The sequence below is a fragment of the Urocampus carinirostris genome, chromosome 2, assembly GCF_059441175.1.
Source record: "Urocampus carinirostris isolate Australia breed hairy pipefish chromosome 2, RoL_Ucar_1.0, whole genome shotgun sequence".
Classification (NCBI taxonomy): Eukaryota; Metazoa; Chordata; class Actinopteri; order Syngnathiformes; family Syngnathidae; genus Urocampus; species Urocampus carinirostris.
In genome coordinates, this window is record NC_142350.1 from 11,427,852 (window position 1) to 11,455,846 (window position 27,995).

Consider the following 27,995-nt stretch of genomic DNA (forward strand, 5'->3'; position numbering starts at 1 on the left):
TGTCATTTCACAGAGGTCCAAGGTCATCCATCATAGCCAGTAGGTCATCTCCCTTGCTGGTGCTCACATTTTGCAGAGTCTCCTGCTGCTCTACAAAACAACCTGCTATTTGAGCCAGCTGAGATGCCGAATGCTCATCCTGTAATGAGAAAAAAGGTCATTCATGCATCACCTCTACAAGCGCACAACAAATTCACACTTTTACCTGCAAAGCTTGAATATGTATCTCTTCAAATGGCTCTTCAACTCCACCTGAAGCACCCCTATTTACAAAAAATACCCCTACAAATAAACTGTGTATTAGAATGACATGTGGCGCTTAAACACATACCCTTCGTCTTCCTCTCGAGCTGCGGTGAGGAGGTTGATCTGAAAGCTGGTCCCGGAAACCGACGCGTTCTCAATCTGGACTGTGCCCATTAGGCGGGCAAGCAGATTGAGCTCCTCTTTGGCCAGAGGGTTGGGAGGAGTGTCTTCCTGCGGCATGAAAATGAATAAATAAGTAACTAAAGATGTACACAAATACCAGTAAATCCAGTAAATGATTTAATAATTACATAGTAGAGTAAATATATTAAAAAGTGAGGGCGTGAGTACGTAAATAAGGAAATAAATAAGTAGTGGGGGGGAGTAAATTTTGCTTAATGAAGGCTTGGGCTATCAATGTTAGTAGGTGATAAAGTAAATATATACCGTAAATTCCAGACTATAAGCCACTACTTTTTTCCCAAACTTTCAAACCTGCGGCTTATTCAGTGATGCGGCCAATTCATGTAATTTTTCTAACGGCCGCCAACGGCGCTCGAGTACAAAAGGTAAGATTTAAACTGCAACTTCTTAGCTTGTGCACAAATTAAATTAGCGTAGACATATCCTCATCATGCAAATTGCAAAAAGAATCGCACATGACGCAACATTCTAGCTAAACACAGTCGAGCAGTCCGGTATAGGACTTACTTGGCGAGAGTGATGCTAGCGTGTATTTAAATAAGGGAGCGTGGGACCACGTGTATATGTCAAAGTCTCTTTCCTACATCGAAGGAAGACGCCTTTGATGAAGTCAGTTATAAGAAGGAAGATGAGAACGATTTACCGTGCTGGGGGGGTTTGGGGTTTTTAAGGGTTATTGATCTATCTTCGTTATTCATTATCCATTATCCGTTATCGGTCAGTTCATAATACGCTATAAAGCCTAGGAGCCGGGACACTTACTCTCAGCCAAAAGGCCAAGCTAAGGTCCTAGCCCTAAAGCCTTGCTGCGATCATTGCGAATGCACCGTTCCCGGAGGTACTGCAATACCGGGCCGATGAGTAGAGTGGACAGAGCAAGCTCATATTCCATCTCCGAAATGCAAAAATCAAAGATAGTGACTTCATAGAAAGTCGTGATATTCACATTTATGGGGTTTTAAGGGTTATTGTTCTATCTTCGTCATTCATTATCCATTATCCGTCAGTTCATAATACGCTACAGAGCCTAAGAGCCGGGACACTTACTCTCAGCCAAAAGGCCAAGCTAAGGTCCTAGCCCTAAAGCCCTGCTGCGATCATTGCGAATGCAGGGCCAAGCTAAGGACCTAGTATCTAAGCATTGCTGCGATCATTGCGAATGCACCCAATAGCTCCTGGCCGTGAAGCAGATGCCGTTGGACGGCCCGCCGTCACGCTCAGGATAGCCCCTACGCTAGGCGGCCGTCACTCCGCACACTGGCCCAAGTGAAGAGGGGCCCACCCTGGGCCTTTCTGCGCAGGCTGTACCGCTTTCCCGCTCAGGCTTAGAGCCCCACGTTAGACGGCCATTACCTCGCTTATGGGGTGCCTGCTTACTACAAGTGCGGTATGTTTATTTAACAGAGCTGTTTACTGTGTTGCAAGCAAGTTTCTTGTTGCGTTTTGCTACCCTTCACAGGCACGGTTTGGGATGAAAGTTATAATATTATTATTAAAGCTTTGAAAACTCTCTCGGTGTACCATCTTTCTTTGTAAATATGTGTAACCATGTATGATATGTATTTGCAACTGTATATTTTTGTAATGTATTTATTTTAGAAACTTATTCTGATATGTTTTGTACGAGCAAATGAGAATGAAGGGGGGGGGCAAACGCGGGCTGACGAGAAGTGGAGTAAAGGTGAGACAGGTTTGTGGACGCGGACGACAATAGTGGATATATATTTTTCCCACCCTTACCTTTGGAAATATACACTTTTTTCCTTGGATTACTTTAAACGGGACCTGGACTCTGCAGGTCTGCATCAAACCTTAAGTACCGGTATCATTTTCCGTTCATTTTGCCGGCTGTGATTTTTAGACTGCATCGGGTAAGGATTTATTCCGTGATTGTATTGCGTATTTTCAATGTGGGCACCTGAGGCTAATATACAGGTGCGGCTTGTGTATGTACTTAATCGGTTTTCCTCCCGAAATGTAGTGGGTGCGGCTTATAATCAGGTGCGCTCTATAGTCTGGAATTTACGGTAAGTAAATACATAAATAAGTAAAAAAACGAATACATTTCCATCCATCCATCCATCCATTATCTGCATCGCTTATTGTGAGTAGGGTCGCGGGGGTGCTGGAGCCCATCTCAGCTGTACTTGGGCAGTGGGCATGGCACAGAGAAGACAATTCACTCCCTCATTAACACCTATGGAAAATTTGGACCGGCCAATTAACTTGAAATACGTGTTTTTGGAATGTGGGAGGAAAGCAGAGTTCCTGGAGAAAACCCACCCAAGTACGGGGAGAACATGCAAACTCCGCACTGGAAGGTTTGATCCCAAGACCTCAAAACTGTGCTGTGGACGCGCCAACCACTCAGCCGCTGTGCCGCCAGTAATTACATAGATTAATAAAAAAGTAAATAAATCTGTGCATGTAAATTATTAGGTACGTAAGTAAAACATCATCCAGCAAGCAAAAGTAATCACATGTGTAAGTAAATAAGTTAACACATGAGGAAGTAAACAAATGAGTACAAAACAGTAAATGACAATAAATCGGATGGACGGATGGACAGAGTAGGTTCGGGCTCCACATTACCGTCACTGAAGGAAGTTTGGATGATTTCGCTCCAACAGTTACACTGTACCTTTAATTGATAAATGGTAAGAAAGGTATTAACCCACAACCACATTTCTAGTACATATTTATTTATTCGTACATGTTCAAGCCCAGTTTGATAACTCTGTCTCCATGCAGTCCAAAAGATGCGTCCTTTAGTGAGTGGCAGTAACTCCCACCTGAAGGGAAGCGGATCTGTCGCACTTCCCGCCCCTTACTGTCAAATATCCTACACAAACGTGGTTGCAATTGTCATGTTTTTTTGTGATAAAACCTGCCAAAACCTTAAAACGTTCTCACCTAATAATTCCGGGCAGATCCATTCCATGCGGCACCGGGGCGACGGTGGACAATGCAAAACGTCCATTGGGATTCTGGATTTTGTTTTTGAGGAAAATGGACACCTGAATGATGAAACATAAAGGGAAAAATGAGTTTTTTTTAAATTATTTGAGCTGTTTATTGGATAGATAAAGACTCACACGGATGTGCGTATCCTGTAAAAATGTGAGCAGCGTTTGTCGGAGGAGCTGGAATTCACCTGCAGTCATACACGAGTAAATCTACATTGAAAAGAAATGTTGTCGAATGAGAATGATTCAATCAGAGGACAAGAATACGGAGGCAAAATTGTGTTATGTCGTACTCATGTTAGCAATTAGCTAACGATGTGACTTGGGTTTTCTGTTTGTCTTATATTTACAAGCATACTGAGCCTCTTCTTTTTAGTGAAAACTAATCGAGACATTGAAGGTGGTGTGCAGGATTTAAAAAGTTTGTTACTCTCTGCCGCCATCTCCTGGCATAAAGTCAGGATTGCAGACTCAGGCAGGCTGAAAGTACATGCGTTACATGCGTTTCTTTGACGAGCTCCAATAAATGGTTCTTTTTCCATCTTTTGGGTTGATTTTTAGATTTTTTCAGAAGCAGGCCTTCTCTTACTTTCACCATTTTTTTGCTCCACTGACAAATAGAAATAAAAACAAAACTTGAAAGGAGGAGCCTGAATTCTCTCTCCAGCACCCCCCTACCATCTTTTACTCAAACCTAATGTGTTCCGTCCCGAACAGCTCAGCTTAAAGTAAGATAAAAGCATATAGGCACAATGGAAAATAAAGCATAAGGCTGTAAGTACTCGGTTGGGCATTGTTACCACTTAGGAGAGAAAATATGTAACATTTAACTTTTTCAGCACACCCAAAACGATGCATCGCACCTTTAAGAACAGGGTATCAAATTTATTTGGGTGTTTCACATTTTTGTTTATTCAAGGTGGCAGTGAAGAGGGCTAAAAATGAATTTGAGTTAGGCCTACCTCAATGATTTTCCTGTGAGTCTCGTCCACTTTATTCACGACGGCCGGAGTGTCTTTCACAAATTCCCTAATAGTGTCGATGTGGTTGTATGAGATGAGGAGGAGGTCTTTAGGCCGGGGGCACAAGAAGACTTGATACTTGAAGGCCATGAGCATCAAATCATAGAGCTGTTTGAGGAGAAAAAAAATATAATTTACTGTACATTTGGGATCTGTTGCTAATTTAACTCCTACGTTGTGTTTGGGTCTTTTCAAAGTTAGAAAATGTTGGAAAAAGTTAGAAAATGTGATATATTTATTATATATATATATATATATATATAAACATGACTTGACTTGAGATGTGTCAGGGGCCATAAAAATCAGATTAACATTGAAATTGATGGTTCTTGATGCAAGTAATGTTTGTTGTTTTAAGTGATACCCCTTTTTTGGTGGTCAGGACTGAGTTAGAACCCGGGACGAAATGGATCCGCTAACAACGGTTAATGGTGCCAGTTCCTAACACAACATGAGTGTTAAATAGTTTTCTTATCATTTCCGTTCCAATATCAACCAAAGAAATCCGCTAACAAACATAGATTTTGCGTTAAAATGTATAATATAAAAGAACTGAAATTTCAGACATTTTGAAAGTAGCCTGAATTCAACAGTTGTGCATGCATAGCATTAGCGATAAGCATGTGTGGAAACTTGATGGTACTGTTGTCCCTAACTGTCTTTTAGTTAGAATTTACTTTAAAAGTAAAGTCACAAGAACAAGACATTTTTATTTGCCCTAAAACAATATTAGAATTCAGCTAAAAAAAAAATAAAGATTTATTTTATTACAAAAAATATTTACCGTAATCATTAAAATTACTTTGAAAATACTTTAAAAAGTATAAAATAATATATATATATATATATATATATATATAGACTAATATTTTTTTTTACCTTCTCCATGCTCTCTGCATTCAATTTCATGATGGAGACGTGCGCCAAGCGACTGAGGACGACTTTTATCGTTCTGTGCGAATACAGCAATTGAGGTTTCAGAAGTTCATCCATGAAAGCTTTGCTGAACATGGTCCCCACGATATCGTTCATCACTGTCAACCCAAAAAAGGCCGGAAAACTGTAACTGATGCAAAAATAACAGCACATTTACCCACACAGCAGAAGATAAGATTTTTTTTGTTTTTAACAGCATGCTCTTTTGGGTTTTTTTTACTAGTAAAATAAGAAAAAAATAAAATTCTGCAAAGGCAAAAAATAACAACAGTACATTAAAAAGAAAACCAAAGTAATCTAAGACTGTCATGATTACTCATTGGACTCACCTGTTCCCGCTCGTTTGGTGCCAGCTGCTGCTAGTTGCCCGATTGATTCCCCTCCTATTTATACCTAGTACCTCAGTCACTCCTTGTCAGTCTGTCAGCGAACCTCTGCATACGCAAGGCAAGCACTTTGACTCTGGCTCCATTCGGTCCTGTCTTCGTCCGTATCCCACTCGTCTGTTCCCGATTTTCCCATTTGTCTCCGACTTTTGACCCGTTTTGTCCATTTGACCACACTCTGATCTCCCTCTCCGACTAACGATTTGTTTTTGACCACCGACCACGTTCTGATCTTCTGCTCCGGCTATCGACCCGTTTTTGCCCCTGACCACGCACAGAGAATCACTTCCGCATTCCGATCACGCTCCGATCCCGTGAGCTGCTTGCTCCATCTGTCCAGCGAGCACCGGATCGCTGGCGTTTGTTTCCTCGATATCCCGATGAACTTTTGTGTGAAATGTTACGCGATTGGGTCTACCATTTGTTCTGGTTCTGACAAAGACAAGCTTTTTTTGCGGTGAACAATGTCAACGAGCCTACTTGGTTCATGTGGTAAAGAATCCTTTGAATGCCAACAAAAAGTAGTGCATCCCTAAGTGTTAATTTCAATAATTGTTCCACATGAAGACATGCACTTGCAAACCAATTTTTTTTTCCTTCTTATATTTTTAAATTTGTTTTATTTTACGGAGAAAAATCAACCTTAAAATAAGCAAAGTTTTCCTGATAATTGTGCTAATTTTACGGTTTTATTTACTTTCTTTCCTTTTTTTGAATATGCATTTTTCATAATAAGTTAAAACATTGTATTGAAGTATTATTTTTCTTACTTGACCAGAAAGCAAGTTAAAAAATATGGTCCCAAAAAATACTTAAAGTTAGCTGTTCACTTAGATCCATTTACCTGAAATGATGACGTAGAAGCATTGTGAAAATAAAACAATATAACACAAGAAAATGCAGAAAAAAATAAAATAAAATGAAAAGACAAATGAGCACAATAATATTGGACAATATTTTGGTCTGATTAGAAGAAAATCGTTTGTTTTATTAAATAAATAATAGGAACGTAATACAATAATACTTAAAAAAAAGAAAAAGCCAAAAATAATAACAAAGAATTGGAAAAAAAAGCAATAATTATGTGGGACTAGTTCTTTTTTTCGCGTTGTACTGTCAAAGAACCCTATTCGGTAAAACAAAAATAGTTCAAAATAATGTTTCGAAATAGTCACAACACTGCAACAAGAAGTGAGTGCACCCCATATGAAAATCTCCACATTTTGCCACATCAAGCCATTTACTTACCTCTTTTTCTGTCATTTTGAGACCACAATCCTGCAGGTTCCCAAAGATAAAAAAGAGACATTGTTAGCTTCTTCTTTTACTATCAGTTGAAAAAAGTTTCTTATTGCACCTTTCTCCGACTTGTCCTCAGAAGTGTTGCGAGCGTGCAGGCGCTGGTGCAGAATATAAAGCATCTCTCCTCCCAAGTTGATAAAAACCAGCGGGAGGGTTCTCATAGACATCCTGGGCAGCCGGTTGACAAAGTCAAACTAACTACATGAATGTAAGAGTTGAGACAATTTGTTATTTCTTTTTTTAGGACATAACGGGCTGCAGCTTCTTTCCGTATTCTGATCCAAGCATGCCTCTGTAAAGAACCTTAAGATGCAACAGGTGGTCAGGAAGAGGATCATCCACAGCCGAGCTCGTCCTTATTGGCCTGTGCGCTATGACGACACTTCCTGCACAAGGACTAATGCATTGCAATTAGACTAGATGGCCGAATTTGAAAATAGACTTTAAATGTATTACAATAGAACAATGGCTGCATGGCCGCTATTAGTGTGTGAGTGTGTGTGTGAATGGGTAAGTGTGAGGCACATTGTAAAGCGCTTTGGGAGGTCTTCATTGACTTGAAAAACGCTATATAAATGCAGACTATTTACCATTTAACCATTTCATTCACATAAATATGGTGTCTTTTTGTGTCTTGGCGGAAGTGAGCTGTTTTTTTGCACAATACTGCTATCCCCGCTACTTCACTCTTTACGATCCATCTTCCCCGATCATATATTGCTGCCAGCGTGGGTTGGTAGAGCGCGTGTTTAGCTGTTTTTTGCTGTTTTGTCCATCAAAAAGGGGACAGCAATCGTGCGGCTGTGATACATTATTCCGATTGCTTATTGCAGCAAGCAGGGTCTCGCTGAGCACACCTTAGTCAGGTTGAGCATCTCTTTATTTGCCATTGTTTCTCCCTAAAATACACTGCACTTTTGCAGCCGCAACCCATCATCCCCAATCCCATATTGCTATGAGCAAGGACTAGCAGAAGGCACTTTGTCAAGAGACGTAATGTTGCAGCCTGCTAAAAATGAAATTCGTGCAATTCGTTATCCCTGGTTGATTATTGCTTAGAGCAGGGGTCAGCAGAGCACATTTATTTGAAATGTCAATACTTGTCTTATTTCTATTTTTTAACTTTTGAATTAAGGATGGGCTGGGCACCCGTATGATGCGGCAGGGGTAAACCAGTGAAAGCTGTCGGGCCCTGCTGTTGAACAAAAGAGTGTGTTGTGTCACCCTGACCCGAGTGACATGGCCGCTTTCTGGTGTCCCATTTCATCTGGAGGGACGAAAGCATGAGCAACTTGGGTGCCGAGGTGCCTAACTTGTTTGGGTGGTTGGGCAATTGGGTTGGCCATGGTCCGAACCTTTTTGTGTGTTTTTTTGCTATTTATTTCCCTTTTATTTTCTTTGTTATTGTATGTGTGTGTCTTGCTGTCGGTCACCCCTCTTGAGGGATATGACCAAGGTAGATAGATAGATAGAACTTTTGAATTAGTTTTGTGTTACATTTTCATCACTTTCGTATGTTTTAGTTTTAGATTTTGGTCATTTTTACGTGCAAGATCCAAAAAAGCTTGCTCAGAGTGATTTTTTTCAGTGGCTCAGGTCAGTGGCTCCCCATCTAAAATGAACGGCACTGTTTTGGCCGAGATACATTATCCCCTTTCAACTATTGTGGAGAGCAGGGGCTGTGAAAGCCAATTTGTGTCATGCATGGTGGCTCGTTTTCGTTCTTGAAGTGTAAAATTGACAGCACCCCTGCAGCCGCAATTCCTTAGCCCTGGTGGACTATTGCTGCAGGCGGGAGCCGTTAGAGTGTATGTTAAAACTTGGAGGGGCTACTTTACTGATTTTTGCATATCATGGGGAGTACTGGTCCCCATTAAACGCAATAAACAAAGAATTACAGTACCGTATTTTCACGCCCATATAGGCACTCATAAGTCTCAGATTTCCCACTGCCCGTGCGCCCTGTCCCTTATGGAGAGTGGACGGTGACCAGCTCGGTTCCTTTAGGGTGGGGCGTCTGCTCTCTAGAATGGTAGGTCACAGGTTCAAGCCTTGGTTGAGTCAAGCCTTACAACATTTTGGGTGAAATCCCAGGTTTTTGTGAGATTGTTCACATTTTCATCTAAATGTCCGTTCTATGCGTCTACTGTGGCTTCTAGGCATCTCTTGTTTGATTACCATCCTATCCCGCTTGTGTGGAAGAGGACGTGTGACCTCGCATACTTTGTTAACGGAGGTTCTCATGGATGCTAACGCCGTAGCGTAACTAGCAATTTGAAATTTATTGTGCTACCTGAGGCTGAAGAAAGTTGTCCACCCAAATATGAATTCAGTCCAAAACCTCACTATCTGTCCATTGAATCCTTACCGTGTTTCGTCCGCCGTTGTGTGTTAATTTTAACGCTACGCGGAAAAACATGGAAACCGAGTAGCCGCCGCGATGGAATTGAAGATTAATGAATCGAAGGGTCGCAAGTTGGAGGAAGCTGAAAACAAACTCTGAGAAGTTTTTAATCTTATTAATTTTGTAATCAATACTTAAATAGACCAAAACCAAACTCAGTTTTGCCAGGGCTCTATTTTAAAATACGCTCACTTTTACTCTTGTCTGTGTAGCGAAAAATGACCCAACCACCCCTCGTGCATGAAAATGTACCCCCTCACGGCACAAACGTTGAATTTGTCAAATACTGAAATAGAAGAGACTACAAAGACTGCTCTCTATCACACAATGCGCCCTATAGGAGTGAAACTACGGTAGTTAAAAATACAAGACAAGAAAAAAACAGCATTCAAAAAATTTCATTTTTAACATTTAGTATATTTCCTATTTGTCAGGGAGGACCAGAACAGAGCAGGAGACCCCAGAGCGTTCGTACAGTTCTTTATTTGGGGAAGCGTAAGGGTTAGCGGGAGACGTGATCAATCGTAGCGTGGGACGAAGGCAGGTCGAGTTTACCAGGACTGAAGAGAAGATCGTAGCGTGGGACGAAAGCAGGTCGAATCGGAGGCAGGTCGAATCGGAGGCAGGTCGAATCGGAGGCAGGCAGGCAGAATCAGGTAAACAAGAAGGCACATGTAATCGGGAGAGTCTTACGGGGTACAGAAGTAATCCTCCGACAAAGAGTTCTCCGCGTAACGTGTTTAAAAAGGGAGCATTAACCAATCAGGAAGCACATTCCAGCGCGCCACATGATTACCCCAGGTGGCTCCACTTGGGTAATCATGACACTATTTCTGTAGATTTATCGCAGAATTCTTCTTTTCTATAAATTGGAATCTCAATTTTTTTTTGTAGCATTGTAGTTGTTCATTATGTACACTTCAGAGATGATTTTTATAATTCATTTTAGAGAGGAAAAATTTTCAAATATTGATTCGCAAAAAGAATCAATAACCCCTAAACATTTCTTGTTTTAATCTAACATGTATCATTATTATTTATTACGTTGTTTTTTTCAATGGCTTGTTATATCTTGATTCAATGCTGATTTTAGCATGCTATCATTATTATCGCTATCATTACTATTATTGTTATTATTATTATTATTAATCTCTCTTTTTTAAGTGACCAAAAATAACCCTGCTGCAAAATTTGAGGTACAGTATGGCTATCTTTTATTTTGGGGTGACGAAGGTGCAGTTCGCTTTTTCATCGCTAGAGCGCAGTAAAGAGCAGTCAGTCCGCGACTACGGAAGCCGCAGTGACTTTTAAACCAAGTGATCTCAAGTTTTCTTCACTATTCCTTATCAGGAAGGAAAGACTACCTCGCTTTGGTGGGGAAGAGATTTAGTCGTGGACTCCAAAGGGAAAAGTTTCACGGAAGATCTGAACTTTTTAGGACCTGTTTTGGTGTGGTAAGGTAAGTGGAAGCAAAAATTTAAGGACACAAGAACATTGTTGTGTGATTTCAATAATTTTCAGTTTGCATTTACTGTGTGTAATGAGTGCACAGAAGAGTAACAATATGATACTTTTAGCTTCTTTCTTTCATTAATCTTGTACATTAGTTTGAGAGTTGCATAAAATATATAAGAATAGTAATAATAATTTATTTGGTACACTATAGTTTTTAATCTGCAGCCTAACTGCTATTATTCTGAGTAGCTTTTGAAACATTTAATTTCAATTCTACTGTGCAGTACATGATAGCAGTATAACTCAAATATTCTTTAAATTTGTAGTTTCTTGTTTATTTGATAAAAATGACCTCAAATCTTACGGAATATTCTCCTAACTCGTATGCAAGAATCAATAATAGGTCTTATGGTAAACGGCGTCAAATTTTTTTTTACCCTTTGTGGCATTCCTTAACCATCTATTACACACATGTCAAGCATCAGGCTTACTACAAGAGAAAAGCGTCAATAATTCCATGCATTTTCATGAAATTTTTATTTCAAGTAAAGAATTATTTGCAAAAAATATTATCATTTAATTTACCTCATTTGTAGTTCTTCAGGAAAATAAAAAATACCCTCTCTACAGATGATGACATACATTTTATAATATCGCTCCTTGTTAGCATATTTACAAATGATTACATTTCTAAATAGTCACACAACACTACTGTGCTATATCAGGATTATTGTTGTGATTTTGATCATAAAATAAGAATACAATCACTGTATTTTCTGCACTATAAGGCACAACGAATCATTAGGTGCACCTCCCAAAAATATTCTTTTATCATATATTTTTATATTTTTCATACATAATACTTTAAATGTCTAAGGAATCCTTGAATAAACATGGTAGCCAGCTCTTACTGTAGTCTCAATTTTATATATATATATATATATATATATATATATATATATATATATATATATATATATATATATATATATATATATATACACTGTATCAGTGCAATGATTGGTAAGTATTACTGACCGATATGGCAAATTTATGAATGGAACGGGAATCCAACCCTGGTTACGGCAGTGAGAGTGACATGAAATAACCACTAGACCACCAGTGGTACTAGTAACATATAAAAGGCATTAAATTTGATCTCATCACACTTTTTTTACTCTCAGTGCCAAAAACACTGATTTGCATAGCGCATTCTGTTCTGCATTCTTAAACAGTCCCTCCACTTCTTCACCTGTGAGTCAATAACGTTGCGGTTTACTATGCATAATTACGTAAAAGAGCTAACATTTGTTTTTGGGGAAAATAGTATGATAATGAGATATGGTGTCATGCTTTTTCGTATGTTAACTGTATCACCAGTGGTCTATTTGGAAATGGTGGTCTGGTGGTAATTTAATGGTGCTCTTGTCGCCACAACCCCGGATTGAATCCTGTTGAATGCACTGCTTTGCAATCATGGTCAATAATGTTTATTGATTGATCATTTCACAAAAACAGTAATACAGTAGTGTTTTACAGTACACTACAGTATTACTCTGTAGTAACGCACACCTAAAAATACTAGAATACATTTCCAACTTTATTCACCGTATTTGGAGGTATTTAAGGGGCACCAAATTATAAGGTGCATTTTCAAATTTCTAAGCGCTTTGGGAATTCTTGACTTGACAAGCGCTATATAAATGCAGATCATTTCATTTCATTACCAATTTGGGGGTTTCAGGTGCACATTATAGTCCGGAAAATACAGTACTATTTTTTTAGTTCCTCCCATTCACGATTTACATAAAGATGTGAAAGGTAATATGGAAACGAATCTGCTCTGATTTAAATCAGGTGGAACATGAACAGGCCACAGCCAGGAAGTGAGGACTAACATTGAAATTCCACATCTATGGACACGACTTCCCTGTAGTCAGAATTCCTCCGAATGGGTCATCCCGTCCCGTCCCGACGGTGACGCGATGGACCCTGTTTTGCGTTTGGGTCCCCAGGATGAGTGTGACCCCTCCGGAACCCCTTGCCGACTGGAGGACGAGCTGGACTTCTTCCACAAACTAGGTTATTCCACGGCTCAGGTCAAAGTTTTGCTCAGGAAGTTTGGCCCCGACGCGGACAGAAATCGAGTCCTCGGGGAGCTGGTTCAAATGGGTGCCGACCTGGGGGCTGGGAAGGGGCCCGTGACCACCTTGTCTGTGCCGGTAACCAGGAACGACATCCGGCCGGCTGAGCTTCCTGGAGCACCGGCGCTTGGTTCTCAGAGCAAGAAGGAGGGCGGGGATGATGATGACGCACTGAGGCCCATTGTGATTGATGGCAGTAACGTAGCTATGAGGTGAGAATGGATTTTTTTTACAGTGCCATGAAAAAGGGTTTTCCCCCTTACTGGATTCTGTGTTTTTTTGCATATTTATCACTCACAAAGGTTTCACATCATCAAACCAATTTTAACATGCATGTTATCGATGCCATTTGGTGAGGAAAGTTCCAAAACTAAATAAAAAAGATTCACATGCCAGACATTTGTGGCTGTGTGTGTAATAATGAGTCTGGTGGGAGAGAACTTCTTGAGTAATTAATCGTAGAGGTGTTGATTTTAAACCAGGAAAGGACTCGTGATCTCCAAAAAATGAAAGATGGTTTCTCCTTTTCTACCCTAACCATGGCCTAGATTTGCCCCTTTTTTCCCGCTAATGTAGTTGTATCTGCATGGCAAATAGTATCCCTTTGGAAAATAGCTTCGCTTTACCCACTAATATCACTTTGGTACTGGTAGTGTAGCAGACATTAACAACTAATGTTAGCATTGTGGACATGGCTGCTAGCCGCAATATAAAATAGCTTAGTTTCAGTGGCTAGCTTTGTGTTGGCTATTAGCATCACTTACAATTAATCTTTATACATGGCACTTATTTGCGTGAAAAATGTATGAAAAACAGTTTGATTAAATTATGTTATTATTTAGTACCAAAAAACCCAGCAGATAATGCCAGCGACACGGACATTTACCTCTAATGTTAGCAATGTGGACACAGCCGCTAGTTGTATGAGCAAATACCATTATTTAGGTGGCTAGTTTTGCTCAACCCGGTCACATCACTTTAGTACAGGGATCAGGAACCTTTTTGACTTTGAGTCATTAAAGCAAAATATATTTTCGTTTGGGAAAGAGCCACACCATAAAAACCTGCTCTCCAGACAAAAGCTTATTCTTCATCACATTTTTTTCTCTGTGACATTAGATACTTTGATCAAATCTATGAAATAATAATGTCAGAACCTGTCTCCCACATTAATAAACTGCTTAAAATCTGTCACCTTCCTGTAGGTACTTAGAAGTGTTTCACGCAAATTTATGTCATACATAATGGTTTCAAGATGCGAGCAAAGTTCTGTTGTAAAAATGTAACAAAATTCTGCAATAGGGATCTCAAAGTATTCACCTTCGGTGCAGACGCCGCAGGGTGGGAGACAGGAGCGAGTGAGCTCTTTGCAAAGCTCCACCCATTATCCAGCTCACCCAATCAAATTGCTCTAGGTGCTTTGCTAGAGCTCATGGGTATTTAAAAATAGTTACGTGGCTTGTCATCATAATGTGTTACAATAATGAACATAAACTTATTAATGAGCTTCCATATAAAGGATTTTTTGAGGGATGTACAGCAAAAAAACATTAGTTTTGTGTGAATACTTGACTAAACTTTTGTTATAAAATATGCCAAATATATACTGGACAGTAAATACCCTGTTTCAGTGGTGGTTTGGTTTCACTTGCAATACATTATGCTTTGCTCACTCTAATTAGGAATGGCATGAAGAACATTTGCGCCGAAACAATTTTGTCTCTACAAACTGATGAAAAGAGCCATATATAGCACTCAAGCCATAGGTTCCCAACCCCTGTTTCAGTAATTAGTGATAATTAACTGAGCAGCTAATTTTAGTGTCACAGACCCAACTGGTACTTTTAGCATTTTGGACATGGCTGCTAGCCAAATTAGCGAATACCATCGTCTTGGTGGCTAGCTTTGTTTTACCCACTAATGCTAATGTCAAGGACCTTAATTACTAATGTTTGCATTGTGAAAATGACCACTAGTTGCATTTAGAAATTGCACGTTATGGTGGCTAGCACTTTGATAGATAGATAGATAGATAGATAGATAGATAGATAGATAGATAGATAGATAGATAGATAGATAGATAGATAGATAGATAGATAGATAGATAGATAGATAGATAGATAGATAGATAGATAGATAGATAGATAGATAGATAGATAGATAGATAGATAGATAGATAGATAGATAGATAGATAGATAGATAGATAGATAGATACTCTATTCATCCCCGCAGGGAAATTCACATGTTTCATATTTTTTAGTGCTAAAATATTTAAGAGCTAATGATAGTGTCACAGATTTTAACTTCTGATGTAAGAATTGAGCACATGATGCTAGCTCCTAATGCTATTTTCTTTGCGTCAATTTTCATTCAACAAAATTAAAGTTAACGGCATTTCCTTTTTCTTTTAGCGAAACTTGATAATGTGCTAATAATACAAGAAAAAGAAAGTATTTTAGAGAATTGTGACGTATGTTCCCCCCCAGCCTTAATTAATAATATAAAATAACAATATTTTAGTTGCAACCTCTGCATGAGGCATGAATGCATTTAGGATGAATTAACCGTTTTGAAGTTACAAAAAAGGGTTACCTACGTGAATTGTGTTAAAATGAGGAGAAAATGTTTTGAAGTCAGGAGGAGGGTATTGTGAGATTTTCCAGAGTAAATCTGGCATTTGAGATCTTGAGTACTTTATTTATTGGTCTGTAAAGCACATTAGATTTTATCTCATATCACACTATTTTTATTCACGGTACCAAACACGAATTTTAGAGGCTGGAGAAAACAGGAAGGCTCCTGAAAGAAAGAATAAATAGCAAAAAAGCATGATGAGGGAAACAACTCTTTAGTGTATCTAATGATGATTAAGACTTTGAAGGACATGAAATAAATACATGATAAATCCTATGTTGGTATTGTGTTCATAGTTGTCAATAAATTATTTCATTCATTTATTCATTAACTTCAGGTAGTTACAGTACATTCTTTGTGAACACATGTAAATATAACTTCAATCATAAACAAACGCCTGAAAGGCAGCGGGACGAATCAAACGTATTTGAATAGTGGCCGCATGTATTCAACATTTGACACTTTCGATGCTTAGTTTAAGCTGAAATTTTTTTATACCGATTTTCAATAAATAATGAGTGGCGTACGTTATACACAAATAAATACTGTATTTCCTGCACACATTTCTCACCGTTTTAAGCCCTGACCCATTTTCATACCTGCCGCATTGTAAAGCTTTCAATGATCAGGTCCACGATGTGTCGGAAAATATGCAAATACGGTCACCCACAAAAAAGAGTGAAGCACCATAAAGTGGAGATTAGTGGTTTTGTTAACGCAATTAAGCATAATTTGTGAACTACCGCTCATGAAAGGAAGAAACGAGCGGTTGCATAACCTTCATTGGAAAGCCGCTTTCTTGTGTATTTCCACAACGTCGTAAAAGTTTTGCATATAAGACACCTCAAGAATGAGAATTGTGCACACACGTGTCTTATTCTCCCTGTTAAGTGGCGTGGGTGTGCTTCAGGCATGTTGATGCAGGTCAGGCCCTGGAAGCCTGAATATGCAAATCACGGCGAAGCTTTCTCCTGAGAACCAGCTCAACCACATTTTAGCGCCTAGCCAATCGGCTGAAGGCTGGCTTTTTTGTGCTTACGCCAATGTTTCGGTACTGACGGGTTTTGTTTGTGTGTATCAATGCCGGATTTTTACTGTAGTCGGATCCGAGGTCTGTTAATCATCTAACAGCAGGGTGTCTAGTCTATATCCGAGGGTCGGACAGATGGAATGTTGACAATTTTCTTCAATGCCTCAGATAGATAGATAGATAGATACTTTATTCGTCCCCATAGGGAAATTCACACTTCCAGCACTATCCTTGTGTTAAAAAGAAAGCAATAATAAAATAAAAGAAATAGAATACAGAAATACCCAATATAACGTGTTGACATAGAGTATTTAAATACTGCTACATAAAATACATACTGTAATAAAAATTGGGTAACATGCAAATGTGGGGGTGGGGTTTAATGTGGGCTTTTGCCCCCCTGAGTGGAGTTAAAGAGCCTCATGGCATAAGGAAGTAATGATCTTCTCAGTTTATCTGTGGAACAAGACTGTGACAGCTGCTCTTCTGTTTGGAGATAATGTTGTGTAGTGGATGTGATGAATTGTCCATGATTGACCGCAGCTTTTTCTACACGTTCTCCTTTAATAGTTACAGGAACCGGGTGAGTTCTAGTTCTCCTGAAGTCCACCACCATCTCCCTGGTCTTGGTGGTGTTCAGGTGCTTAGCGTCGCTCCGTTGGACAAAGTCCTGAATCAATTTCCTGTACTCCTCCTCCTGCCCACTTCTGATCCAACCCACGATGGCAGTGTCATCAGCAGACTTCTGCACGTCTTGCTAAGCAAATTGAACCTCCTGAAAACCCAAGATTTATACTGCAAAATAAACAAAGTAGTGTTTTCTTATGGCTATATTAGAAATCTTGAATATGGTTAGGGCACAAAAAGACACATTTCCTTAATATATAAATAGTCATAACATGCAGATGAAATAAAGGAAGCTTGTAATGCTAGCTGCTAATGTTGTGCTAGTTGCAGCTAACGACCGCTACAATATCATTATTAATAATGAGGATATTGCTAAAAATATTAATGATTATAAGCCTAAATCCACTGTGTAATCACTAGACCTCTAGGGATATTGATAACATAGGAAAAGGCATTCGATTTGAGCTCATCATTTTTACTCACGGTACTGTACCACGTTGTCTTGGCTAAACTCTTTCCCAATATACCCCATTACAACATTGTACAACATGGCACCGAGTAGAATTTGGTGATGATGAGGTAAAAAGTAATGCGTATTTTGTGGTACAGTATTTGTTGACTCATCTAATACAGTAAACATAAAATTGTGTATCACGTACACCCAAACTTTCAGCTTTTTTAGGATAAAAAAACAAAAACTTGAGTGCATACACGAATAAATAAGGTATAAGCAAAAAAGAAGGCAACTGTTTTTTTCTTTGCATGGCCCAGTACCAAATGATCTGCGGCTCGGTGGTTGCTGAACACTGTGCTAGTTGAACCCCTAAAGCAATGGTTCCCAAACCTTTGTAGGCTGCCCCCTTGGCTCCCCCAGAGAATCCACCCACCCGCCCTCTTTGGGTACCACTGTCCTAAAGCTATGACAAATGATACAAATACTAAACCTGAATAAATGCTTAATCCTAATATCAGCAAGTTAGGTTTATTTTTGTGGTGTTTTATGTGCATTAGTTTAAATTTTGTCTTTGTTTATGCTAGAAGCACCCTCAGGGATGCTAGCCGCTATTATTCAGGTGTCATCAGTAGCCGAAACTTTTGTTTTAGCAAAAGTGTGCTAAATTGATAAAAACATTTGAAAATTGTCAAATGTTTTGTCCTGCTTTAAACTAAGCTAAAACGTTTTTGCGTTTTGATTTGCTATGAAAAGGAGAATAAAATTCAGACAACTGGGAATAAATTCAAAACAAAACTCTGGAGTTTTAATGAGGTAAAACAGGCATGTCCAAAGTCCGGTCCGTGGACCAGTTACGGCCTGTGATCAAAAAATGTAATGGCCAGCTGCCTGTGTCATCAAATTAAGCATGTGTAGCCCGCTAGTAATGTTGACTGCAATATAAGATAAACTTGTACAAAAAAACCCCCCACCATTTTACATGATGATGACAGTAGCCCGTTTGATTGTTTCAATTGTTTTTGTTTTTTGTCGACTTGGTCTGAAATTTGATTTCTAAAGGCATTCTAAAAGTCCTAAAAAGTCTTGAATTTAACTTGCCTAAAGCCAGGCATGTCCAAAGTCTGGCCCAGAGGCCAGTTACAGCCCGTGATCAAATTTTACTGGCCCGCGGCCTCTGTCATAAAGTTAATAATATGTGGCCTGCCAGTAATGTTCACCGCAGTTTGAAATAAGTTTGTAGGAAAAAACGGTTTTACCAGAGGATGGCAGTAGCCCACGGCCACCTTACCCTTGGCTTTCTGTGAGAATTTTGGCCCACCCCATTTCTTAAAAAAAGGAAAGTTGACTGTGAGGGCTGCTGATCTGTGGACAAGTGGAAATTGGAGTATTTTTTTCACCCAAATCCTGAAATAGAACTGAGATCAAGACTACATCTCAAAACGACTTGTGAAAGTAACATGTCCAGTTCCAACCATTTTACGGTGAATGATTTGAATAGCTGGTAAATTAATTAAGGTGAGTTACTTACTGATATACAGTATGCTCCACTTGATAAATTGTTACTTTTTAATATTTGTCTTGTTACTATTGGACAAACAGACTTGATACTTTCTCCTTTTAGGGTAAACGGCACCACAAAGAACATCTTAGCCGTCCAACAACATGCCTGGTGTAAAATGAACAAAACTACTTTAGTATAAAGTCAAGTCAAGTCAAGTCATTTTTATTTGTATAGCCCTAAATCACGAAGAGTCTCAAAGGGCTTCACAGATTGTTACACTATATTACACAAACTATTTTCAACCGACAAGAGGAGTAGGTTATTCGTATGCAATGGAGTAGAAGTGAGTTTTAAGTTTAGATTTAAACATTTCCACTGAGGTTGCAGATCGAATCTCAGGGGGAAGAGCATTCCACAGCACCGGTGCCCGGATGGAGAGGGGGATAAAGGGGAATAAATGCGTTTCCTAGCTAAAGAAATGATTACATTTTTTTTCTCCTTATCAGCCACGGGAACAAAGTAGTATTCTCTTGCATGGGAATCCAGCTGGCGGTGGACTTCTTCTTGGAACGAGGCCATACCTCTATCACCGTATTCGTTCCCTCTTGGAGGAAAGAACAACCGAGACCCGACGTTCCCATCTCAGGTAGGACGGCAATTAATCATGCCTATTGCCGCCAACTCTTAATTTTGCCTTGGACTAAGACCAAGTTTTTGATTACAACTGTTAAAGGCTGTTTATATTGAATCAATTCACTGCTATGGACCAGATGTGGGTAGTAACGATTTACATAAAATTTGTTACATTTAATTAAGTTAGTTTTGGGACGTTTTGTATTTTAAGGAGTATTTGAATCGCTATACCTGCCTGTCTCTGCATACAGTTGTAGCCTCACATATGTATTTCTTTTTAAGCTACAGAGGGTTCACCCGAACAAACTGTATAAGTACACAGACTCATAATTACACAGACGTGTAATTTATTGTTGATTGGATAGACTTGAACAATTTGATGATCTGATTGCATGGTTGTTTAGAAAAATTAATTAATAAGACGTTGCTACAGTTACTCAATACTTGAGTAATTTTTTTCTTCAAGTAAGTTTTTTTACTGAAGTAATTGTTTGGATGACTACTTTTTACATCTACTTGAGTCATATTATTCTGAAGTAACAGTACTTGATTACTTGAGTACATTTTGGGCTACTGGACGTGAAATATATATTACCGAGTAGTCAAGATTATACTTGAGCTTCAAAACACTTTACTTTATCTGTGAAATCTTTCGAGGTCTTTCCATCATTTAAATCTGTAAAAAAAACAAAACGAAACTTTACTTAGTGTTGATATTTAACAGCAAAAGGACGACAATTGATTGTTGCGCCCAATTTTTAAAATTGTCCCTGGCTCACGCGTACCTGTTATAAAACAAGACAAGCGTCTCTCTTCGATTATTGAATTTAATTAGAACAGTCGCCAAACTCGATTAGTGAACCCTCGATTAGTGAAGTTTTAATCTCTGCCATCATTTCTGTTGTTTACAAATAAACCCTTGTTTTTCATTGAGGTTACGTTATAAAAAACTGTCATAGCCAAAATAAGTGAAGTAGAAAACTGAATTTTTTCAAGTTATTATACAATTAAATTCTATACAACAAAACAAAAAGAACGAACTATTTTACAAGCCCAAGCATTTGTTTCACAATTAAAAGTAGTTTTTCTTCTTTTTTACACTTCCCTACTTACGTGCTTATATTATACCACATCAATTTTGATGCACAGATGGATAAGAGGCAGAGTGAGTGTTTACAGGAATCCTGCGGATCTTAAAAGGCATTTAATTCATCATTATAAAATGAAAGCCTTAATTGGCATTAGAATGTGTTAAATCCCATCTTTGAAAGTCTTAAAAATGTGAAAACTTGAATACGATTTGTATTTGTTTGAACTAAAAATATTTAGTAATATTTATCAATTGTCTTTTTTGAAAATTCACCGATTTACTTCCGTGACAACATCACGTGACCACAAACGGTGATGTGGTTTCAGTCGGGCCTTTCAGAGCAGACGTATGTCTTAGGTCTACCCACTATACACATAGCAACTTTGAACGGAGAGGTTTGCTGTGGACCATGGGAAAGCTAACATTAAATGAGAAATGGCTGCCCGACGAACGTTTTTCTCCATGCTAGAACCTGTGCCAGTTAATGTTTAGGAGGCACGATGTATTTAGGGCAAGAAATATTTGGGTTCTTGCTTTGTTTTGATTGTTTTTTTTTGTCTACTTGGTCTTAAATTTTATTTCTAAAGTCTTAAAAAATCTTAAATTTAACTTGCCTTAAAAAGTCTGTCCAAAGTCCGGCCCAGAGGCCAGTTACAGCCGCGATCAAAATTTTTCTTGCCGGCGGCCTCTGTCATAAAGTTAATAATATGTGGCCTGTCAGTAATGTTGACCGCAGTATAAAATAACTTTGTTGGAAAAAAAACATGGTTTCACCATATGATGGCAGTAGTCCATGGCCACCTTGCCCTTGGGTTTCTGTGAGAATGTGATCCCACCCCATTTCCAACATAGCGACTATAAATAAATAAATAGGAAAGTTGAGTGTGAGGGCTGCCGCTTCCAGGACAAGTGGAATTGGAGTATTTTTTTCATCCAAATCCGAAACAATTGCGTCTGCCTAATTTGCCAAAAGACTGTGGCTGTTTTAAAAGAATAAAACTGCCAAACAAAACATGCTGACTACGCCAAGGTAACTGAAAACTAACGCTGTGAAAAGTGGAGCAAATGGAAGCTGTCTCAACGGCACAGCAGCGCTTTTTCACCAGACCCTGCGCGTCAAATGAAAAGGCTACAAAGGCGAGCTATGAGGTTAAAAAGCTAATCATCAAGGACTGCAAACCTTCCATGGAGGGTGAATATATTAAATAATGTTCAAAGTATACCAGCCTGAATATTCAGCCCTCACCCATTTTCTGCTTACCAAATCTTGCCCGCTCTCTGAGCTGTCGAAAACCTGTGTTTTGCCGATCAGAATGCAGAGCACTATGCACGATGCAAATACGTCAAGTAGCAAAAGTCTGAAAAGTAAACCGCATTGTAGCGAGGGTTCACTGTTGTTAAGTTTAAACTTTAGACACGCAAAATTAGGAGAGAAGACATCAATGGATGTTGAACTTACAAGAAGGGCCAGCAGAAGAGACTTCAGATAAGAAAATGCCATCCTGTCTCTAAAGCCTTCCCCTCTTTTTATGAAATCTCCAAGGTTACAAAAAAGATCGGCCCTTAGGGCTGTGTGAATCTAAGAACAGCAACATGATTGGCCGGAAGCAATAATGTGATAGTCAGCACAACGAACAACAGAACGCAATAATTGTCAACATAAGGAACTAGCATTACTACAAACCCTTCGACCCCAAGCAAATAAATAAAGAACAAAAAAAAACACGGTATTGTATTGCTGACCTTGTAAAGTCTTTACGAAGCACTCGAGATTCTGAACTGATTGAAGAGAAAGGAATTGTGGGAGGTAATCCAACCACTACCATATCTGTATTTTCATGATCCTTTCAATTAAACCAATAAAAGACCAGCATTTCATATGAAGCCGATCAATAGCTCACAGGCCTCTTCGAGGCATAACTCGTCGTATGCACAAACACCGCAAAGTTTGAATTTTATACATTGTTTTTAATGTGGAATATTGAGGTAGATACCCTATAGAAGGGGCCGAAAATCACCCATCTTATTCCACACCGTAAAGGGAAAATGTCGTAAGGCGGGGTCTCTGTATCCTGGTTTACGATTTACAATTTCGACATCCAAAACGTATATTTAGTACCACGATAGCTGGCAATGACACTGAATGTTTTTTTTTTATAACCTCTATCTCCCTTGAACCCTAGATCAAAAAATCCTTTCCGAACTGGAGAAGAAGAAGTACCTAACGTTCACGCCGTCGCGCCGTGTGGGCCACAAACGTGTTGTGTGCAATGACGACAAGTTCATCGTCCAGTTGGCTTTTGATACCGGCGGAGTCATCGTGTCTAATGACGTATACCGAGACCTGCAAGTGGACAAGCCCGAGTGGAAGAGTTGTATCGAAGAGCGCCTCCTCATGTACTCTTTTGTTAATGATAAGTGAGTAGATGAGAAAATCCATTCCAGTAGAGATATCCGGTACCACGTTTTATTCCAAACGATACCAGTATGTGTATTGTTTAATAGTATTTTTAAAAAACAAACAATTGTCACAAAATTAATAATAAATTAAAAACACCTTTTAAATCAAAACTAAACTTTTTTATCTTTTACCCACTCACTGCCACTGACAACTATATATGTCAATGTTCAGTTTTAATACTATCAGCCTGGCAGTCAATGGGATATAATGGCATACATTAAAAATCTTTCTCAATGGTCTGGAGGTCGGCCAATGAAGTAATTGTCCCCAGTTGTTAGACCTGGTATGTCAAGTCAAGTTTATTTGTGACGCCCTTAATCACAAAGAGTCTCACAGGGCGGCACAGACCACAGATTATTGCAAACCAAAGGCTATTATTACACCATCCCCTAATCTAAAACCTACTTTAATTCAAGAAAAACTCAAAAAAAAACTCACTCAACATGAGGAAAATGAAGAAACCTTGAGAAGGGACTGCACATGAGGTAATCCCCTTCCAGGGTGACCAGGCTGCAATGGATGTTGCAATAACAAATAATACACAGATATTGTCAACATCAAATATAGGTTATTCATATGCATAGAAGTGTGTTTTAAGCCTAAATTTAAACAGTTCCACTGAGGTTGCAGATTCAATCTTAGGGGTAAGAGCATTCCACAGCACCGGGGCCCAGATGGAGAACGCTCTCGAACCTGGGGATCTCTTCTTGGCTCTTGGGATCACTAGTAGACCAGCATTTTCAGAGCGAAGGCTGCAGACAGGAACATAGGAGGAAATTAAATCTGAACGATACGAGGGAGCAAGTCCATGTATGATTTTGTAAACTACCAACAGAACCCTAAAATCACATCTTAAGCTAACAGGGACCCAATGCAGGTTAGCTAAAATCGGGGTAATGTGATCAAACTTTCTTGGCTTAGTTAAAAGCCTCGCTGTGGCATTTTGAACCAGCTGAAGGCTCTTGATTTTGGACTTTGGAAGACCGGAGAGTAGTGCATTAAGTGTAATAATAAAGGATAGGTATTGATCTGAACTGATACTTGGTATTGATACTCCCCAATACCTACATTCTATTCTATTTAAATTATTATTATTTAAAACTATTTTCAAAAGTATGAAAATTCTAAATGTGCGTGTTACCCCCGCCCCCAATTTTTTCTCGTTTTTCTTTGTTCCCAAATCGCACTGAGCTCCTAATCTGTGGTCATTCAAATATGGTGTTTTCTTTTGAAATGCAGGTTTATGGTCCCTGATGACCCGCTTGGCCGAGACGGTCCCAACCTGGACAACTTTCTGCGGTGGTCACCCAAGACTCCGAAAAAACTTGCGTGCCCTTATGGTAAGGGAAATAGAGGTTTTATTAGTGTACTGTTTTTATAAAATTGCAGCATACAACTGCCATTAATTAGAAATTTGTGAGATAAGTACATTTCTCAAGTACTAATAGCAGTTCTTAAAAAAAATTCAAAATGAGCACAATTATTTGCTTGTAGAACCCAGAATTTTTTTTTTTAATTCCATTTTAAATTCCAATTTCCAACAAGTTCACTTAGAGCCAAAGCCAATTCTACCTTCATCCAGTCCATCTTTTTAAATCACCTCTGTGCTCTTTTAACAGGAAAGAAATGCACCTACGGACTCAAATGCAAATACCTCCACCCCGGGCGAGCCAAACAGTCCAACTCCTTGCTTGCCGACGAACTCCGAGAAAACGCAAAGCACCCGCACTCAAATCACAAAATCAGCCCTAGCCTTTCCGTAGTCGAAGACGCCGCTAGAAAATTAACTCTCCTCGAGAAAAACTCCAAAAGAGAAAAAGCGGTCCACTGCTCCAGGCAGAAGGCCTCCTGCAAAAAGGGGCGGGGGAATTTGTGTTCCGCCGATCACGGCTCGCATAAGCAACTGGACTCCGGTTTTGGTTCCATCGAAAACCAATCGATGGAGTCCTACCACGGAGCGACGTCCTCCAACTACCGTGTCATGCCCACTTTTCATCCTTGGAGCGCACCGGGCCGCTACTGCCAACAGGACTCCGGCTCCTGGGGGACTTCTCAAGAACCCCGTTCCCACCGTAGCGCGGGGCCCGTTGAGTCCCCCCCTCGTGCCAGCCATAAGGAGGAGAGGAAGGTGACCCGCACCAAGCTCCTCGCCATATTCAGCGCCGATTTGGTGGACGCTGCCATGGAGATGTTCCCGCAGGTTGTGGACCCTCAGAAGCTGGCCGCCAAGATCATCATGATGCAAAGTCACAATAAGAGTCGATAACAAGACGGTTAGTGTATATATGACTTTGTTTTTAAAAACTGTAAATAAAGAAATAAGTTCCCGTTGCATGTTTTGTATTTGGAAATGGTATACAGTAGAGCCCCTGGATACCGCGGATACCCTAGGGCAGAGGTTTCAAACTCAGGTTACCTAAAGGCCACCGGAGCTAGGTTCTGCGTGTTAGCACAATACAAAAACTATCATATCGATGTGCATTATTTTTTAAGTACTCGTAGGTTGAGAAATTTCTATTTATTGTACGTAACATCAGCCTCACCTAAAGGGAGATGACATATCTGTCCGCCATCTTGCTGCAAAAGATCGAGCAAAAAATAGAAGAAAAATTGTACTTAATGGTCACTTTGAGTCTTTGAAATTTTCATTCTTGTGAGTGTAAGCACTCGTTTTCAGTTGCACGAGAGAATACTGATTGCATCATAGAAATGCAGATATTCAATTATCTGAACGACCTTTTCACAATGCCTTTCTCTTTCTTTATTCAGTTCAAAATCTCGTGTGCTTCGTAAACACTTCAGAGTCGGTGACACAATACTCTATTCTTTGCATTGTATTTATTTGCTATGGGTCCAAGGCTGACGCGATGCTAAAGGGAGAAGCAAAAACATGACAACAGTGAAAACGAAGCTTGCTATTATCAAGAAATACAAAGAAGGAACACAAATTCCTACCTTCACTGTATTGCATGTCCATAACCAAGCGACAATCGGGACTATTATTAAACATAAGGAGGCAATTAATGACAATCCTAACTATTGGCTAGTTTAAAATCAATTCTATTTGTAATTGCCCCCCCTGCATCCGCCTGCTATTCGACTAGCCCAGCTCAAGTCATGTCACACCACAGTGAAACATGTCATTTTTTTCCTTTACATGTATATTTACTTACGCAATTTCATCATATGCATATATATTACACATAAGTAGTGCTTATGATATAACATTTTGTTATTTCCATATTTTTACCTGTGGTTGGTTGGAAAGGTATTAGCCAATTATCATTTGTTTGTATCTGCCAATGGGCTCTTTGCATGACTTACTTCCGCATTAGAGTAAGGATGGTTGGTCATTTCCGATCTCTCATAAACAGCACATACAAAGCGCGAAATAACGTCATGGCGGAGTGGTTGGGTGCATCACCTGATGGGCTGGTATATGACACTATCGAGCGACCATCATTTGGGCTCGTTGAAATTAAATGCCCAAATATACAAAGTTACATCAATTGCGAGTACCTCAAAATTGATCATAATGTGCATAAATTGATTTGTTTTTCTTCTACACATATATGTCTAGCTGTTATGGTTATGGACATGCAATACAGTGAAGGGAGGAATTTGTGTTCCTTCTTTGTATTTCTGTATAATAGCAAGACTAGCTGTATCTCTGTGTGCCTCCGACTGGGGTAGTGTGAGGAGGGTGATGAGGACAGCAGAGAAAATCATCGGGACTTCTCTCCCCTCCATTCAGGACATTGGCCAGAAGCGCTGCCTATCCCGAGCCAAGAAGACCATTAGGGACCCCTCTCACTCCCATCATGGACTGTTCACTCTGCTAGCCTCTGGGAAGAGGTACTGCAGTGTGCGGTGCAGGACCACTAGGTTCTGCAACAGCTTTGTCCCCCTGGCCATTAGACTGTTAAATGGTCAATCACACACACAGTAAGCCTACACAGCTGCTAATCTGTACATCTGTTTGTTTTTTTGTTTTTTTTGTCCTGGCACTACTGGCAGTTCTCTTATACCTAGCCACTCCTTTGCACATCTGTTCTCCTCTGCACTACCGTACTCCATTGTTATTGTATAGCGACTTGTTTACCTGACTGCCCATTTTGCACATCTGTTTAGCTGCGCCTCTTGCACTACTGTATAATACTCATAGCTATAAATTATTTAGTTTATTATTAGTATTTCAATACTCCAACTCAATACAACATTTTATTTATCTGTACATTCAAGGACACTGTGCGCGTCAGATGTATCGACATTTTGTTCTGTATACATGTGTACAAGAATGACAATAAAGTATATCTAAATCTGAATCAAAATACCTTTGAATGTGCAATTCAGTTGACTTGAAACAAATTTCAATGCCATACTTTTATTAAAGAAAAAGTCAACGAGCTGCAACGAGAGCCATGTGTGTAATTTAAAGAGAGCAAAAACATAACACAAAATTCAACACTAAAGCATATTGCAGGTAAGTTATCAGGAGT

General features: G+C 39.4%; 2 protein-coding genes and 1 pseudogene across 4 annotated transcripts; 1 reads left to right on the top strand and 2 right to left on the bottom strand.

The window, feature by feature from the left end:
• On the bottom strand, positions 1–10,155 carry oscp1a (organic solute carrier partner 1a). 2 transcript variants are annotated; one of them, XM_088328915.1, is made up of 12 exons: positions 10,022–10,155; positions 7,118–7,230; positions 7,009–7,038; positions 5,318–5,472; positions 4,379–4,546; positions 3,546–3,626; positions 3,364–3,467; positions 3,164–3,292; positions 3,043–3,091; positions 332–477; positions 206–263; positions 1–139 (listed from the first exon to the last, which is right to left on the bottom strand). In XM_088328915.1, the coding sequence occupies exons 1-12, from the start codon at positions 10,138–10,140 to the stop codon at positions 8–10; spliced, it is 1,284 nt and encodes a 427-aa protein (XP_088185041.1). In that variant the 5' UTR covers positions 10,141–10,155; the 3' UTR covers positions 1–7. The 2 variants fall into 2 exon arrangements, with proteins under 2 accessions (XP_088185041.1, XP_088185042.1); XM_088328916.1 differs by lacking the exon at positions 3,546–3,626.
• Positions 1,267–1,523, bottom strand: LOC148371043 (U2 spliceosomal RNA; annotated as a pseudogene).
• zc3h12ab (zinc finger CCCH-type containing 12Ab) lies at positions 6,195–27,695 on the top strand. 2 transcript variants are annotated; one of them, XM_088328914.1, is made up of 9 exons: positions 6,195–6,252; positions 7,139–7,270; positions 10,817–10,925; positions 12,779–13,277; positions 19,819–19,958; positions 23,219–23,453; positions 24,736–24,836; positions 25,116–25,769; positions 27,251–27,695. In XM_088328914.1, exons 4-8 carry the CDS (start codon positions 12,907–12,909, stop codon positions 25,760–25,762), a joined length of 1,494 nt encoding a protein of 497 aa, XP_088185040.1. In that variant the 5' UTR covers positions 6,195–6,252; positions 7,139–7,270; positions 10,817–10,925; positions 12,779–12,906; the 3' UTR covers positions 25,763–25,769; positions 27,251–27,695. The 2 variants fall into 2 exon arrangements, with proteins under 2 accessions (XP_088185040.1, XP_088185038.1); XM_088328912.1 differs by having other exon boundaries at positions 25,116–27,695.
• The last annotated feature ends 300 nt before the right edge of the window (positions 27,696–27,995 follow it).